Genomic DNA, 19,251 nt, shown 5'->3' on the forward strand with positions numbered 1-19,251 from the left:
ATATTGTGGACCGTTCAAACAATATTGTTTCCTTGATGAATGGAATTTGGAATATGGATATTTGTGACAACCATTTAAAAAATGTATCAGATACAATGTTTGTAGTTCTAAAAAAAGGACTATATACAACAACCAGCAAATATGAAGGTTCCCAACTGAAATTGTTCATTCATGCACATAAGCAGGATGATGATGATGATGATGATGATGATGATGATGATGATGATGATGATGATGATGATGACGATGACTGATATATCCACTGTCCAGGTAATATTCAAGATATCAGCTTCAAGAGCCATGGTGGTGCAATGGTTGGAATTAGAATGCAGTATGCAGGCTAATCCTGCTGACTGCCAATTGCCAGCAGTTCAGCAGTTCGAATCTCACTGGCTCAAGGCTGATTCAGCTTTCCATCCTTCCAAGGTCAGTAAAATGAAGACCCAGATTGTTGGGGGCAATATGCTTACTCTGTAAACTGACTCTGAGAGGTATGTAAAGCACTGTGAAGTGGTATATAAGTCTAAGTGCTATTGCTACACATTCTCTGCCAGAAAGAAGAAACTCTACAACTCTGTATGGGAGCTATAGTGCTGAAACTTCAATTGCCTCCTCTATGTTATTACATGAAAAAGCACAGTTATCACTAGTGCCACTATTTATATTTATTCCCATATTTTGCTTTGCAGTCATGTTACTGCATTCACTTAGAATTTGTTTCTTCATTTGTCATAATGGCAGAAATAAATAGGCCCAATATTTATTTCAATATAAAATGGATAACTTCATGAAATAATAATAGTAAGAACAATTAGTAGCACTGGCAGTTATTGAATAATGACAGAGACAAAGGCACATTATAAATAATATCCAAAGCAAACATCAAAATCATCTTAAAATAAACATCAAGTAATGTGGATATGCAATTAACTAACCACTGTAATACAGCAAGTATAATTTTATACATCTGATACAACATGAGGAGAATAGTTCAAATGTTATATAGACATTCTGAGATAAAATTGTATTTATTTACATAGTGCTTAAGCCAATTGATAACATTTTTGTAGAGTGGGATACTCAGTAAGCATAACATACACAGCTAACTTCAAAACATCAATCTTATTCTTAATATGCTATGCAAAGAAATTTTACTGAAGAAGTTACTAGTGATTTCTTGGGATGATGGTAGCCCAGATTTGTTACTGTATTCGTATTTTAGTTGGGTTATCCAGACTGAGAGAGACCAGTAAGCATGCCAACAGCAGAAAGGTCAGACAATTCATGGAAGGCTGGCATCGAAATAAAGGAGCCATCAACAAATTGATGGAACTGGATGCACTTTACTCTGTTCAGGTAATTCAAACCATGCACAACCACTAGTTGATAAGACAGACCAATTAGAATAAAACTAACACCATTCCCAATCACCAATAAGCTGATACTTTCCTAGAAGCATCCAATGAACAACTAACCCACAGAATTCAAATTCTGTACAGACTAAATATTGTTAAGAAGTCACCATTAATTATTGTACCGAGGAAGCTATGCTGGAATATGAGGTAAAATACCCAGAAAAAAATGATCTCTATTTTGGCTCTAATTTTTCTAAGTCTGGAGAAACCCAACTAAAAGTACTAAATTCCTGGTTTAGGAAAGAGGCTCCTACATAATATGTACAGTAAAAATTAATCAAATGAAGTGAAGCAAAAGCAGAAGCAGACTAAAAAAGATATATGCAAGCACTAGGAGAAAAAGTTTGTGCCTCAGAAGAATATTTATTCAGGCTTTGACTTGCAACTTTTAAAAACTTTAGTTTGGACATAAACTAATTTAACAGAGTAGAGAAAAAGATTAGTGTCCTGAGAATGCATTCCTTCCAGTGCAAAACATATTGCAACATTAAGTGAACATTCAGATATTGTAGTCTTGGCATGAATTTTCTTTTATATCCAGTGAAAATCTGGCACATGAATTAGAACAGGGTCACCATTGTTGCCGAGCGCGAAAGCAGCATTTGTCTGTGCACATATCTTTTTACTGCTGCTGTTTCACATGTAATTTCTTCAATCGTGTTAGCATTGGCTGATATTATAGAAAGAAAAATTATATCCTGTATGATTGGAACTAATACAACACTGTAAATCCATGATGGAAATGAAATCTCTTGCAGAACATTCTCCTTCCACTTGAAGAAAGACTTTATGGCAACAGAGATTTTATTTACAATTCATCATATTTAACAAGTCAGATCATATCCAAAGGGGGTTCTGATGAACAAAAAGAGTGCCAAGTCTGAAACACAAAACTAAATTCACTCACAGTTTACCTCTCAGAAGACACTTTTTTCCCAGCCACTGAGGCATTTAGATAATCTTAGACTCTTAACAATAAACTCCTCTGGACAGCAATAGATGCAACTTTAACTATTTCTCTTGGAAATAGGCACCATGTTCTGGAATTATATTTTCAAAGAAAAATATTAAGAAAACCATGCTCTTGCTCAGCTGACCAAACTTTGACTACAATGCGCTTTTAAAAGAAGAACAGAGAACAGCTTTGTACGTGCCTCCAATCTTCCTGATGTTCATTGCTCTGTCATTTGCTCCCATAACATGAGATAGTGCCCTGGCATTTGTTTTTGAAATCCAACTATAGTAACCCCACTCTTCCCAACAGAGATCCTGATATGGGAAGTGAGATAGATGGAAATAAAATTAGGCAGGGGTTGACACAAAGAAACTTCAAGAGCATAAATAGGAGGGAAGTTCTCACATATATAATATTTACTGCTTGAATCTCATTTTCCATCTAAGTTTTCCTATCAAATTCAGGAGATGGGTTTTAAATACCTCTAATGCCTGATATTATGTGTACAGTAGTTTGGGCTAATCAGCTGTATTGTAGATGAAATCACATGGGCTCAAATGATTAAAATCAGGCACAATGGTGAATCGTGGTATAACCAATAGTATTAAACTGTATTTCAATGGAAAATGGTCTTTAATCTAGTATTACATACATATCGCCATGGCTCTTTAGGAGTCATTCCCTGATATGAAAAAAGACTTATTTGTGAGCTGAAGTACAATCAAGAACTGTATCAGCCATTTGTGGTGGATGGGAAAGAAGAAAAGTGAAAGCTGGATGCAGATGCATTGCTGATTATCATCATATTAGCTCATTTCTTGGCAAGGTTTCATCTATGTTAAAAGTTATGAAGCACCCATTTGCATGCAGAAATCCTTAAATGTTTAGGAATACATTCATTTGCATCCTTTGTATGCAAACAACAATCTTATCTGGGCTGGGGTAGTGTTTTTAATAGGAATCGTGGCATATATCCTTACATGTTCTGAAATTTCTCAAAATTGCCCACATCAAATAGAATTATGAGGAAAGGATATACCTGTATTCTAAAAATAAAAGGCATTTACATTTGACTCAGCAGGACCAGTTCCTAAATCTAGGTTTCTCCTTTCATTTGTCAGATGCATTCAATGAATAAAATAACAAGAATATTCTATTATTTAAATTATTTAAATCCAAATTCTTCTGGTAGGAGATTAAGAGGAACACGATTATCCACAGATGTATCTTCATTAGTTTTCTGTCATTGGTGGCACCAGTTTCTTACCTCACTTGAGAAGAAATTCATTTTTTATAGAATGGAGAGGAAGGGCAGTTTTCTTTAGAGTTATACCTGGAAAATGAAGAACATATTTCTTTATTATATAGTGTTTTAATAGACCACATTTACAGCTTGGACTTTGTCAGGAGTATTGTGATTATTATATTATGAGGGCAAGTGTTAGAGGAATTCTGTTCTACAATTATATTGTTTCAGGGAAGAATATTACATTGATCAAAATCTATTTTATTGTATATTCAGAATATATTGTTTACCACATAAATAACTGAACTGAAAAAAATGGTCCAATAGTGTAACTGATGGAAGTCTGTTCTCTAACAAATATACCCCACTTGTATGCTACAGAACATACAATACCAGCTTCTTCCTCAAGTTGACCTATAGCAGTAGTAGCTACTTATACCTGTTTATGTAGTTGTAGCCTTTCAAAAAAAAATGGGACAAGCAACTTCTGCCATTACATTCCACAATTTCTAATATTGTTGAATACAGATAAAATATTATACATTTAGAAACCAGAATGAGAAATGAAGCTAAGCAATTCATTATGCCTCTGATTTCTCGGTACCTTTTCTCTAACATTAAAAGGAAGAAAATAATCAGTTTTGTATGAATTTGGCATGCCCTCTAAAACTGTGTTATTGCTTCAACACATACTCAGCTCAAATAGTTTGAATTATAATATGACTAACTATATACAAGGCCTCATCTGCAATGCAGGACAGGAAAGATGAAAGGTGGGTTATCATATGCAAAACTGGACAATGTTTCCTCAAATAAATAATAATTCCATGCAGTTGTTTATAAAAAATCAGGGTTTGTGATCATAAGAGCTTGAAAATCAAATTCAGATGAATATATTAACAAATTTAAATATTTATTTTAAATTTTAAAAAGTCTCCAGCCAGACTGTTCAGAGTATTGACAAGAAGACTTTGCCTCCCTTCCACGAGTTAGCCTACAAAATGTAATATGCAAAACCTTCATACAAAATGGCTGGGTTCACCATAACTAAATCATGATCTGCCTTAACCTTGATTTATTCAGTGGTAGAGGTAATATATAAGCTAGTGGTAGAGGTAATATATAAGCCAAATGACTGGGTTCATGTTAAGTCCAATTTCTAAACAAATATGATACATAAGGCTCATATATGATATACAAGGTACCAGTCCTTGTAGCAGCTAGACTGAAGCAATCCCACAAAGCTCTAGCTCACATAAAGCAAATTTTATATACAAAGCAAATTCCTTTTAGGATACTTTGCCAGGTGTTGAACGCATTATTGATCATGTCTGCAAAACAAAGGAAGTCAAAGTAAGATCATAAACTCAGTCATGATTTTCTTTACTAACAGCTTTGCTTAACAACCAAGTTGTCTGTCCCAACTGTGGTCACTAAATGAGGAAAATTATTTCTTATATAATTATTAAATTATTTAGTGCATTTGTTCTTGATCATGGTTAACCTTTTTTAGTCCTCCCTTTCAATTTTTGCTTTTTGCTAGTAATGCTAGTTTCTAAATTTTCTTCTGCTGACTTTGTTTTTGAACATACTTTGTTTCACAATTGTTCTTAAGTCATTATGTAGGAGTTGCTATTTGTTCTAGTGTTTTCCTATCCGTTAAAAGTTTTTAAAAACTGCATCAAAAACTGGGGGAAATGTAGGTAAACCTTATTACATTTTTAAAATAAATATTTAAATGTATTACACTTAAAATTGTATATTTATATGTAAGTATGTAACTAAAGAAGAGTGTCAATAAGTTAAAATAATCTAAAACACTGCTTTACACAGCAAATTGCAGAACTACAGGGAGAGGTTTGTAGGTTTGGTTGGGGTTGCTTTTGTTATTTAGTGCTATTTTTTCTATTATTTTCTTTGCCACTCCTTTGCTTTGGTTATAACTTAATTGCCAGTAAATAAATTAGATTCAAATAATGTTAGAGATATCCTGCCCCTCTGCTGATAAATAGGTTGTAACTGCTTTGTTGTCCATAAGAATTTACAATATAAAAATACAACACATGGGAATAGGTAGGTGCACATGCCCACCACTTGCACAAATGGAGCTGCGTTCATGTACACTTGTCAGCCACCAACACGGAACCATCCATCTCATCTCCCCTCCCTCCCTCACCAGTCTGCAAAGCTGAAAAGGTTAGGGAACTCTGCTGTAGAGTAATAGAGAATAGGTCTTCTTGTTCTTCTATGTGACTTCCTGTCAGATACATAAATAATGATGTTATATTCTACCTGTCTTCTGGAAAAACTGTTTTTTCAAAGATGTTTTCTCCATTAGTAATGAGAATACCAACACAACAGAAAAATTCCATGACAAGAATTTTCTCTTATCCCTTGGGGTTTAATTCTAATATGGAAAGATTGCTTACCAGTGCAGCTTATGTAACAGGGCATATCACAAGGGCATTCCCCCTCATTGTTCATGTGGAACAGCTGCTGTTTCTGGATGGTCTTCAAGAATAGCTCCATACAGTGATTCTGAGGAGATTCTTTCACTCCAGGACAGAGCATAACTGGCACACCAAGAGCACTAGCAATAGCACTCTTTGGCAAGTTTACAACCTCAATATATTTCCCCCAACAATCTGGGTCTTCATTTTACCAACATTGGAAGGATGGAAAGTTGAGTTAACCTTGAATCCCCTCATGATCGAACTCCAGACTGTGGGCAGAGTTGACCTGCAATACTGCATTCTAACTACTATGCCACCAGGGCTCCTAGCTGAACCTGTGAAAAGGCTACAGCTGTTACCTGTTCATTGAACAGGAGCTGAGGGTCCAGCAAAACACCCAGGTTGCACACAGATTCCAAATACAGTACTAACCCATTTAAACCTAAAAATAACAAATTCCTGGAACTAAGAGAATCAAACCACCAAAGCCATTCTATCTTGCTACAGATGAACCCTACATTACTCCCTACCCCAGCCAGATCCCAACAACCCAATCAATTGCGATTTTTACTCCAGTTTTAATTGTTTTCAAGTTTATTTAATCCTGTTTCTTTTTTATAAATGTTTATTAGTTTATCACAATATAAAATACAAAAGAAAATAAAAATAATGTGAAACTAGGCAAAGGGGAAGAGAGTATGGGGTAATACTAGCCATTTCTATAACAATGAACCTATCTAATCATTAAAACAACATCAAAGTTTCATTTTTTTCCATCACAAGCACAAAATCCACAAGTGGTTCCCAAATGGAATAAAAATTAGATATATTCTTTTCTTTAAATCAAGAAATATATTGAATCTATTTAATCCTATTCCTATAAAAATCTACAGTTTCTTAAAAGTTATCATAAAGATATGTATCCATTTTTGTGTGCGTTTGTCTTAGCATTTACACTTTGGTATATAATTTGCCACTATTTATACATTTCCAATTTACCAGTAACTTCCTAAAATGATTTTTTTACATAAATTATCTTCAATTCAAATGCATATACTTTCTAGAAAAAAATAAAAATTAATTAAAACAATTCAGAAACCTCTCAATAGCAAAATGTAATAATGTTTTTGTTGAATTTGGCATCTCCTATTAAACTAGAAGATATGCCTCAGGCAATTTTCCTTTTTCACCATTCCCATTTTCATGGATTGTACAATCAACCACAAAACATTAAATCTTCTCCATATTTGTCCTTACATCGTTCTTGAGTCCATAGCAGCCTATTTTGAATAATCTTTAGGTAAATGCTACGGCAGTAATTTATTTAAAATGTTTAATTTGAATGAAAAGAAAGTATGTGTATCAGTATCAGTCTATGGCTAAGATCTACTCTTTCGCTCAATGCTTACTTATGTTAATATAAAGATAACTCTGTTTCTGCTATTTGTGTCCCATCCCTTAAATAAAATTGCCACATACCCTTTTGAACGCATATTTTCCAAGAGAAAGAAAAGGTGTGTATAACATATCCTGACTTCAAGTCCGTGGCAACCGTTTGGTGAACTACTGCCAGAGTTTGCAAAGCCAGCTCTCTAAACTTGTCGCCATGGAAACCTGCCTCTGCATAGAGATGTAAGGAGTTATTTTGAGAAAGGTCTGCAATAATGCATTTCTTTTTCTTTTTGTCTTTGATCACTATAAGGATTGGGTGGCAGTTAAGAGGCTATAATAATCTCCATAATATGTAATTGAACCAATTGTGGGGAAATCCTATTTTAAACCTAAATATAAGGATAATAAACATCCTTTAGCCAGGTCAGGGAGGGGAAATATTGCAGGAATGGCAAGCAGTGACTAGGTTAGATGCTAGCAGTACGATGAGTCAAAACCACGGCTGAAAGAGTGATGTTTAATGAAGTATAAAATTGTTTAATCTAGCATCTTTTTTTTCCCTGTCTGGGCAGATGCTAGATGACGCTCAAACTACTGTCAGAGCCTTGGGCCTACCACTAATCAATATAGCTTCTCTAGTTAGAAGATAATAACTGAGGCTTATAACAGAGATGTGTATCCTGTATCAAATCATTATCAGGGCAAAGCATTTGATGTCAGATGTTCAAATACGGAATCCCCACCCTCAGCATTGCTTTTAATACCAGCTGTACCCCTCTTTCCGCAGCTGTGCATCTATTTGGATATGAATAAAATTTGATGCATCACCAGGAACTTTGGTTTACAAGAAACTTCCTACCTTGAAGCAAATCTTACCTGAAGGGACCTATGTGAATGGACCTGACTATCTTATGTGTCTCTGTATATATGAACTGAACCAGAGGTGGGTTGCAAATCCCAGCGCTACTGGTTCACTCCTGCTTGTACACACACACAACACTTCTGGGCATGCGCAGAAGCATCCGGACGAGTGGGCAGAGCCTCCTGCCGCCACTATCAGCTCACCTGATCTGGGCCAATCCGGGAGCAATGCATCTCTGAACTGAACTATATTCTCCAGAAAATGCTATTAGAAAGTTCAGTTACTGTACCATTTTTTAAAACTGATCCTTGTCCCTATGTTTTAGTGGCTGCCTGAAACATAGGCATTACCTCAGTGTTTCTCAAACTTAATAACTTTAAGTTGTGGGGAGTTCATCCCCCAGAATTCCCCAGCCAGCAACTTACAATCCACACAACTTAAAGTTCTGAAAGTTGAGAAATACAACATTAGCTAAAAAAGATAAAAGCCTTGTCCTATTGACCAGGAAGCTGTAATTTTTCCACCAGGAGTAATGCTTTAATAAAGACCAAGAAGCATCAACACTATAGAAATAAATGGGTTTTTTGTTTCCTAAGTATCTAGAATTCTTCCATATATTTTTACTACTTTTATTACAATTTTATTGGGTTTTTAAATAGTACACGTCTTGGCATTTAAGAACAAAATTTACAATTTCAATCTAAATTTTAGAGGAAAAAATATATTAAAACTACATTAAAACTTATATTTCAAATTAAAATTTATTTTTAAAACTATATTAAAAGCTAAATTAAAAGGTGTTTAATAAATTCACAAAGGAAAGAAAATATATATATTTGGAGAAAAAGTAGGTGTAGTAGACCACTATATATAACTTGGCCAATGGATCTCAATTGAAGCTGAAACAATAAAGGGAATTGAACAGCATGTTAAATGTGGTTGGCAGGCATTTTGCAAGCTAAGCATAATTTTCAAGAACATCCTCTTTATATGCCTGAGGAGAAAAGTTTTCAATCAATGTGTGCTACTTGCCCTAATATATATCAGTGAAACATGTACCCTAACCTCACAATCGATATGAAAACTGTGAGTGGTGCAAACAGACATGGAAAGATACACACTTGGCATTACAAGACAAGATAGAAAGACCTGCACATGGATTACAGAACAAATGAAAGTATATTATATTAAGAGAGTAAAATAATTGAAATTCAAATGGGCTGGTCACATAGCAAGAAGAATTATTGGCAGGTGGACCAAGGCAGTCATAGAATGGATTCCCACTTCATAAAAAGTGTCCACAAAAGAGACCAAAACAAGATGGATTGATGACATCAGCAAGTATTGCCGGCCCAATTTGACAAAGAAAGCTCAGGACCATATAGGTTGGAAACAAGCAGAAAAGACTTCATCCTGCAGTGGATAGATAATAGCTAAGATGATGATGATGATTAAAAGCTGCATTACGGCATTTCTATAGTGGCTCACAAAAAGCATAATGGTTATGTGCAATTCATTTCTATAGTGGCTCACAAAAAGCATAACTGTTATGTGCAATTGATTTCTAAATATTAGTTATCTTTCAATCTGCTTTGCTTCTACATTTCATGCTATATAGCACCATCCTGGTGCAGTTTAGAAAAAAAACAACTTTTCTTGGCTAGTGAACAAATTAGGAATCTCTTGTACGTCTTTTCGCAAAATAATTGCCATTATGGTGGACTTCCTCATACACAAAATGATTGCATCAATTGGTAGTCAGTCAAAAATTTTCAAATTTACCAGTAGGAAAATTGATAAGATTGCTTCCTAGTCTTTTCTCTATTCCCAGTCTACCTCTATGAATAAGTAAAGTAAAAGGTCAAGGATCCCCTCGCTCATATGTGCTAGTCATTCCCGACTCTAGGAGATGGTGCTCATCTCTGTTTCAAAGTTGAAGAGCCAGCACTGTCAGAAGATGTCTCTGTGGTCATGTGGCCAGCATGGCTAAACGCCAAAGGTGCACGGAACGCCATTACGTTCTCACCAAAGGTGGTTCCTATTTTTCTACTTGCATTTTTACATGCTTTCAAACTGCTAGGTTGGTAGAAGCTGGGACAAGTAACGGGAGCTCATTCTGTTATGTGACACTGGGGATTCAAGCCACCAAACTGCTGACCTTTCTGATCGACAAGCTCAGCATCTTAGTCCCTGAACCACCGTGTCCCCTATGAATAAGTATATTTATGATTTTAAAAGGTGCTATCATTTTAACCTGAGATCCTTTCTGAGATACTGGCATCAGTGACTAATCTTCATGTTTTTCTATAAATTGAGATTACTTTAAATTATTTTCCTACTTCCGTTGTGAAGAAACTTTGAGCCTTTCTTTAAAAATTGGAAAATAAATAGCAAATGCAAATGCCAACTATATTAAGGAGTAAGATCTGGATTGTTGTTCACAATTGTATTTCAGCTTTGAGAAAGAAATTTATTAACTGATAAACCTCATCACACTTCATCTGTTATCTTTCCTGTCTAAAAACACATTATTAACATATTAATGGTATCAAAGTAATGTGTTCTTTGTAAGAATATAAAACAATTTACAAAATACTGGGGAAAAAATCTTAATGTATGTACTTAAGGTGTAAACATACACAGACATTCAAAATATGGTAAATGAAAAACCCATATCTGAGGTGATCCTAAAAGTAATCTCTATGTGAGTTGAAATCTGGATATATCACAAGCATTCTTGTTGAGCTCTAGGTCCTTTCTTTGAAATATTTCAAGTAATAAGTGTTTAGCAGGTAATCAAAAGCAATTAGTCAGAGATGTGCTAAAATTACTAATAGATTAAATGCTGATGTAACCAGAGATTACACCAACATTTTAAATCAGCATTTATGATAAATCTTAATGTACACAGTATCCTTTCTCAGACAGCAAAACTAGGTGGGGGAGGGGAAAGGAACATTAACATTGCAGTCCTATACACAGTTACAAGCCCCACTGGCATTTAATTTTGCATAGCTTGTTATAGGATTGCACTAACTGAGAGGCAATTTTATTGACAAATGGTGGCATGCTACAGCTGCTAGAAAAGAGCATATTAGAAAATGCCCCAAGTTCTATAATGTCTGTTTGCAGTACATCTCATGAACTACTGTTGCAGGCTGCAATAGAAACAGAAACATAAAAAAACTAATGGGAGTGGTTCATCAAGTTTGAGTTTCTATTTTCTTTTTAATTAACTAATATTTTAATATTTTACTTCATTTTTTATTGTTGTTGCAGGATGGATGTGTTTATTCCAAGCATGTTTAAACTCTATTATTCCCGATTGACTCTCTACTTCTGCTGGAAGTTGATTCCAAGTTTCCATTATTCTTTCTGTAAAGTAATACTTACTAATATTACTCTTGACCTTTGCTCCCATCAGTTTGAGGTTATGCCCCTGTGTTCTTTGTTTTTGCTTAATATTGAAAATACTGCCTTCTAGAATGTTTTTCACACCCTTAATATATTTATAGGTTTCAATCATGTCACTCTTTTCCTTCCTGTGCTCCAGGCTGTACATATTCAGTTCCTCCAATCTCTCTGATATATTTATATATGTTTATATTTATCTCATAAAAATATGGCATCAGGATGTCATATATTTATGAGATCTTCATAACTGTTTCAGTGGCCTGCATATAGAAGTGTAATAAAAAATAATTAATTGATGTTAATAAAAATGTTGTGTAATTAAATCAATCATGATTTAGTTCAACATTTTATGCCCTTTCCATCTGTATTGAGAATTTATTTTTCTTTAAAACAAATATAGTATATTTCCCATTGTCACTTATTAAATAAAACATTAATATTTCTAAAACTAATTAATACCCTTCCCACCTATGAAATAATTGCTTTTTCTCTACTTTTCTATGAAAGTTGCTGGCTAGTTGATCACTGAGCATGCTCCTTAATATTCTGTATTCTTATTCAGGAAACAGAAACCAGGAAATAGCCAAAAAAGAATCTTTATCTGGCCACACAACCACCACCACCCTCCCATCACCATCCCGCTTTTCCCTCCCTCCCTTTGCACATGTTGTGTATCTATGATGTAGTGAGTCATGAGACACGCTTTATTTGATCTCACATAATATGCAAGTCAGATCATAATATGCACACTTGCTATATATGTACCTTTCTACATGTTTGAATAATTAGTAATTAAAAGCGATAACAATTGCTTTTTCCTTAGTTTTTCACAAAAGATATATTTGCTGTGAAGTTCTATTAGTAAACATTGAATTATGCTTATTATGCATTGAATTTCATTTGAAAATGAAATGCTTATTTCATTTTAGACATCAATGATGTTTTGGATTAGGGATATTGATGTGTAGTAAACCAGAGAAGTTGCACATTGGGAGAAACTTTCTTATGTAAAGAAAGTTAAGATAACACTTTACCCATATGAATTTAGTCAAAATTCTTTTCTTAAAAAAAAATCAAAAAGCAATTTAATTTTTATCCAGCTAAATGGGAACTGCTTAAAATATGAGAAGTTTGTGTGTTTGTGTGCAATACAATCTTAGTTTCTGGATGTGAGGGCGATCTGGCTGCGACATCTGTCACCCCATTGATCGCCAGCATTGATTCTTAGTTTCAACATTAATTATAGAAATATAATTGCATGTGTCAAATTACTTCTGATTTATTTACTCCACAAATGGTCAACATAAGTCATTTCCACATGAGTAAGCAAAAAATAATTACAGAAGAATGAATTTTCTTATATGCCATAAATGTCTAATATGGACATTACAAACACCTAGATAACAGATTTCTTGTTTTTGCAAATACGTAAATGCATTTCTTGTGATTTATTTCTCTTTCTCTTTTTAACCATGGAGTTTCAGAAAGGGAGTAAAGAATAAAGGCATAATAATAATAATAGAATTCCTAAACATATTTGGTTAGCCTTGTATTTTTTCCTCAATGCAAGATTGATTTTACTTCAAAAACTCACCTTATTTCAGCCAGTTACTCCTGGTTTTTCTCCATTATTGTCCTGTCTTTGACATCATCCTTTGAAAGTGAAGCAACCTGTGGTAATACTTTACACTGTAATTTTGAATAGCTATCAAAAGGCAGGTCAGGTTGTATAATCCCTTGATTGTATGAATCCTTCCCCAATGAACGGAACCTTTTGCACAAAGATTGTGACAATTGATTGGCTGAATCTGAGCAAATGGAACTGAAGAATGGTAAAAATGTAGGTCTGCAAATGTCTGACATTGGAGAAGACTTCTGAGTATTACGTTCAACTCTGAAATCTTTGATGTAAGACAAGGCTTGACTATTCAGTTGAGCATATTCAAACATTAGTTTATTCTTTGTAATTTGACCCACACGATCTAAGATACTTAAGTTTTTTTCATCTTCAGAACAAATGATATTTTCTTTCTGACTCCTAAGATATGAAGACTTGGCATCAATTGTTGTTTGAAGATTATATTGGCTTGCATGATGGCCAAGAACATACTTTGGCCTTGGGGTTATGTCAGTATGTTCATTTTGTAACTGAGATTGTTTTTTAAATTGAGTTGTTGTTGCTATGTCATTGTTCATTTCATTGCCAGTCCCTTTATCTTTGAAAGGCTTGCTTTTAGAATCATAACCAATCTTTAAAGAAGCAGCTTGAGTAACACAATGTTCTAAAAGCTGCATTATGTCAGTATTATTCTCCTCTGAAGTCTCACTAACAGGACCTTGAGAATGATCAAAGCTCAATGGCTCCATTGGATCCTTACATTCAACAGACCAGGATTGATTCTTTAATTCACTGTCATCTTCGGGTTCTAGAGAATCTGGAGAAGTTGCTGCAGTCATGTAAGAAGAACATGATTCTGCATCATGATTATCCATAACAATGTCACAAACTGAATCTTCATTTGAGACTTCTAGTGGCAGAGATTCGATGCTAATATCTGTACATTCTTCTGAGAGAGACACCTTTATTTCAGATGAATTTACCAATAGTTCATCCCAACTGTCCTCTAGTCTTTGTCTGTCACCTGGTGTGCCATTGTCAATTGTGAGCTCAGACATGACATTCACATTTTCTTCTCTTTCAAGAAAGCTACATGCATGGCTATCATTTTGATCATGTTCAATTCTTTTTACTGAATATGTCTGGCTTCCACTTTTGATATCAGTTGAAGATGCCCCTGGATTGCTTTTATTTTCTTTAAGATCTGGGATGCATTGAGACATTGACTCATCATCTTTTCTCATCTGTGTCTGAGGATTATTAGGAAAGTCTTGGGAGGAAAACAGTCCTGGTTTTTTTCGCAGCCAATTGATAATCCCCATGGTCAGGGAAAGCTCGGTATCACATAGCTTAAGCAAGCATTCTTTGCCCTTCCATGTGCTATGAAGGAATCCCTGACTGATTATGTCAATAGTTGGCTGGGAAGCCATATTTTCTTCTGACCCTACGTGAAAGCTGTAAATTGATAAAGGTATCTCAACTGCCTTTTCTGAAATGCTTTCAGAGAAGCATAAATCATCATCTAGAACTGGACTGATTTGATCTTCATTAGGATCAAAAAATAGTTCATACAGGGCATCTCCACTGTAACTGTCTCTTGGAAACTGAGTTGGGGTTCCAGGGGATTGAACCTCCCTTATTTCATCATCATGCCCAGGAGTAAATGAATCATAATATCCTTCATCACTAGTTGACATAGATTCCTGGTTGTCACTCTTTGGGGTCCCTGTATCTATGGAGCTTTCTTTAGAAGAATCAGGAGAAGAAAGCAAGTCAGTCACTAAGCCTTTGGCTTCCTTCTTTGCTTTTTCCAGCTCACTGGTAGGTATAGTCAGCAAACTCCTATCAAACAATGTCTTCTGGTGCAATTGCACAGATTTATTGATATTGTCCCAAAGTTTGGAAAAATCAGCTGCTTCATTTTGAGCTGGGGAAGCAAGCTGCTCTACTCCTCCTTGAAAGGAACCCGTGGCAGGATTCTCTTTTTGGTGAGATTGTCTAAACAAAATTTCTTTGCTGACCTCCAATTCCATATGAGCAGAACTTTCATCTGCAAAGATTTCTCCACATCCCGTGAGAGAATCAAAGCTTTTCAAGGAAGCAACATCTTCACACAAAGTACTTGAATATTCATATGAAGACTCAGACTGAAGTTCACCATCAGATAAGTCTTGTGCCAAGCAGTCAGTAGAAAAGGTTTCACCAGCTTTGAATAAATATTTACCAAACTTTCCTGCCAATTCTGACTTATAGCCTGGAAATGCCCTTTTTTGCTTTTCTGAAAACAAGGCAATATTCTCAGGCTTGTTTTTTTTAATATGAAAGATATCTCGGAAACCTTTTTTGGACCGTTTCAGGGAAATTCTCTTCCTAGGTATGCTTTTGGCAACAGCTGGCACAAAGGGCATTTGGGGTACAAAGTTGCGGTAATCAATCATCTGTTGAGGGCTGTTCAAAAAATGGCTTGAGTTAACCACAGATTCTTTCTTGCCACTAGAATGTTGGGTGTTTTCAAGCCCAGAAAAGCTGGCACTATTGATGAGTCTTCCTTTGCTTTTTTCAGAAGCTAAATGTTCCTCTTTCAAATTTTCATCATTGTAGCTGCATGGTTCAATTTTGTTTATTCCTCCTAGAACACAGTCATGGGTTTTGCTTTTCTTAACAGGCTTGTAGAAAGATTGGGGTAGCAACAGTATACTCTCACTAGAGCCAGTTTTTGTTAATCTGTTGGGAAAACTGCCATTTTTATCTGCAGAAAAAGTTGCTTTTTGAATTTCAACATCAAGCTGGCTCTTCTCTTTTATGTCTGCTTTGACATTATCCTTTTCTCTAGGATGTATGTGCACTAATGGTAGCTTCTCATGAGTCAGATGCATGCTAGATTTTATGAAAGTTTTTCCTCTTTTGAACTCCATTACAGCTGGCCCTATAATTAGAAAAATAGAATAAAACTTAAAGGGTATGTACCACATTACCTTTGGTGGAAACATAACAACATTACTTATCTGTGATATTTTATCTATAATGAGAATTGCAGATTTATAAAACAAACCTGTTTAAGTAAAGGAGCAAAATACTTAAGTATCTCAAGTAGAACTAAGTAAAATAAAATATGCCATTTCCTTTGTCCTCACATCTAAAATGTCAAGGGTTTAGGAAGAACAATTGTCCATACATTATTTCTAAATCCAATCCAGATAGTGGATTGGCAGGATCAAGTGGAATTGATCAAGCATTTCTCCTCATCTCTTGTCTCTGCTGATATATTTACTACATACTTTAACATTTGTGATTGTAATATTTCAGTGTTGCTTTGTAGAACAACTACGTTTTGTGTGCAATACATTTCTATCAGCATGCTAGATTCAACTAAGACTATCAGGTCACTAAGCTCTTAAAAATGTGTCCTTTTTAAAAGTTCATGTCAGCCACCCATTGATGATCCGAAATCCCTTCTACTTCAGCATGACTTTCTCAAAAACAGATGGCTATTCTAGCTGAAATATGTTCTTATGAATAGCACTGTTCTGAGACTAGCTTTTTTAGATTAGTTAGGCCCATGTATAAATGCATATTAGCTCTTGTTTATGAACAATTTTGGAAATTATAATTAAGTCCACAATTTTCATCTTAATTCAGAATATGTTAGACCAGGGCTAGTCAACCTTTTTATACCTACTGCCCGCTTTTGTATCTCTGTTAGTCGTAAAATTTTCTAACCGCCCACCGGTTCCACAGTGATGGTGATTTATAAAGTAGGGAAGTAACTTTACTTTATAAATTTTATAAAGCAGAGTTACAGCAAACCCCTACCGCCCACCATGAAAGCTGGAATGCCCACTTGTGCATAGGGACCAGGTTGACTACCACTGTGTTAGACTAAAGGTAAATATTGGATTCAAACTGACATGCTTATGCTTAGATAATGCTCTTTGAAATCAGAAGTGATTTGAAATTCAAATTCAAATTACAATAGTAATTATGAGTTTGTAATTGCGATTCCAATTATTCCCATTGATTCCAACTAAACAAATAAATTTTTAGTTATTGTTATTTATTGTAAGTTTAATACATATTACAGTTTGATATAATATTCTCTGTAGCATATATAATACTCCTCTGGAATAGCTTGTTTTCTGAAGCATAGATACCCCTACCCCTGGTTCTTCCACAGGACCAGTGGTGGGTTGCTCCTGGTTTGGCCCGGATAGGGCAAACTGGTAGTAGTGGCAGCGGGAGGCTCTGCCCACCCACCAGGATGATTCTGCGCATGCACAGAAGTGTCACGAACACACAGGAGCATACACAGGAGCACACACAGGAGTGTGCCAAACTGGTAGTAAAAATATCGGCAACCCACCACTGCAGAGGGCCCTCAGAGATGCTTTGTATCAAGCGATGTTTGTATTTCTACAACTAGCTTTGCATTCTTAGTTTTTTCAATCAAATAAAGGAATAGTATGTTTGGGTATGTGTGCATATCTACTAAACAAACTATGTCAATACAACTTCCCACACATTTAAAAACAACCCTCCTTCCATGAAGCAGAAGTTCTTTTTAATTTCATTGGTTCTCTTGTCATTTTTCTCTCTTTGGTAAAACAACATTTTCATTTCAACTGCTGTAGGACAGCCCCTGATTTTCTCACAGATGGATCAAAACATCTGAATCTCCTTTGGATTGTTTTTCAAACAAACAGAATACTCATTTTTTAAAAACCCAATTCTTTAAACTGTTAAGCTTTCATGTTTGCACAAGTATTAATCTTTTTAGAAATGTAAAAAGATTTAAACAATGGTTTAATTAAATAAATGTGATTGTGTAGTTTGAAAAAACCCTTTGTTGTAACATCTTAATTTCTCTCCTTGAAAAGTAGAATACGCAATAGCAGCATCTACATTGCTCTTTCCCCCTTTTCTTTCTTTACATGCATGGCACTATTTCTAGATGATCAGCACAATGGATAGTGCCTTATCTGGTACCCTGACTAGCCATGTAAAGAAGAGTTGCAGTAAATTACTCATTTGCTGCAGTTGTGAAAATGGCCAGTTGGAAAGGAACTGTACACTGGAATGTGGGGGAGGGATTAATTGATTTCACATCAAGATGTCTCTTGTGTGAAAATTCTGCACCAATTATTTATAAATGTCTCTGCCTCTCCTCCCTCATGTCTAAAGCAGAGGGATGTGTTGCTCTTGTTTTCCTTCACACCTTAAGGAAACTTGCATGGCATGCGACATATAATATAGCATCCAATCTCTAGCTTGTCTCCAGAGAGAAAGCCCCCCCCCCCCCCCCCGTGACTTGTTTGCATTCACCTGAGAGAAAATCAGCATTTCATTACTGGTTACATATAGCAATCTGTTGTACAAGGGCATAGAGTATTTATCCTACCAGATCTCATCATCTTGCTGTTCAGTTTCTACACAAAGAATGTGTGCGTGTTGAAAATATGAAAAAGAAACAGTGGCAAGCAATTCATTCAAAATAATCCTAAACACTCTAGCACTGACAAAGAAAAATAAATACACCACACCCCTGCACCAAAATGTAGCAACCCGTTAAGGCAACAAAAGATCGCACTCACCATGTCTTATTATGCCAGCTGCAGAAATCCTTATTACTACATCCTTTTTACTGAGGCTGTTGTGTCTTTATATAGAAGCTCATGAAATATATTCAAGACTCGTAAGAGCTGATTTCTTCTCTTTACTGGGATTTGCTCCTCCCTCTCTCTTTTTTCCCCTCCCTCTCTCCCCTTCTTGCTTCTTTTAACCAATCTTTCAGTCTCTTCAGGTATTAGATGTCATTCTCTGCATGAATTTCAAATTTTTACATGTAGCCAATTTTAGAACAGTGAGGTTTTTACAAGCCATCTGTGCAGTAGCTGATGAA

General features: G+C 35.3%; 1 protein-coding gene across 1 annotated transcript; it reads right to left on the minus strand.

Moving 5' to 3' along the window:
- Positions 1 to 217: 217 nt before the first annotated feature.
- AMER3 (APC membrane recruitment protein 3) lies at positions 218 to 18,992 on the minus strand. Its single transcript, XM_014052142.2, has 3 exons — positions 18,944 to 18,992; positions 13,332 to 16,281; positions 218 to 3,703 (listed from the first exon to the last, which is right to left on the minus strand). The coding sequence occupies exon 2, from the start codon at positions 16,268 to 16,270 to the stop codon at positions 13,346 to 13,348; it is 2,925 nt and encodes a 974-aa protein (XP_013907617.2). The 5' UTR covers positions 16,271 to 16,281; positions 18,944 to 18,992; the 3' UTR covers positions 218 to 3,703; positions 13,332 to 13,345.
- Between the last annotated feature and the right edge of the window lie 259 nt (positions 18,993 to 19,251).

This window comes from Thamnophis sirtalis, unplaced genomic scaffold, assembly GCF_051295495.1.
Source record: "Thamnophis sirtalis isolate CommonGarterSnake01/CBP01778 unplaced genomic scaffold, rThaSir2_p1.2 scaffold_11, whole genome shotgun sequence".
Taxonomy (NCBI): Eukaryota; Metazoa; Chordata; class Lepidosauria; order Squamata; family Natricidae; genus Thamnophis; species Thamnophis sirtalis.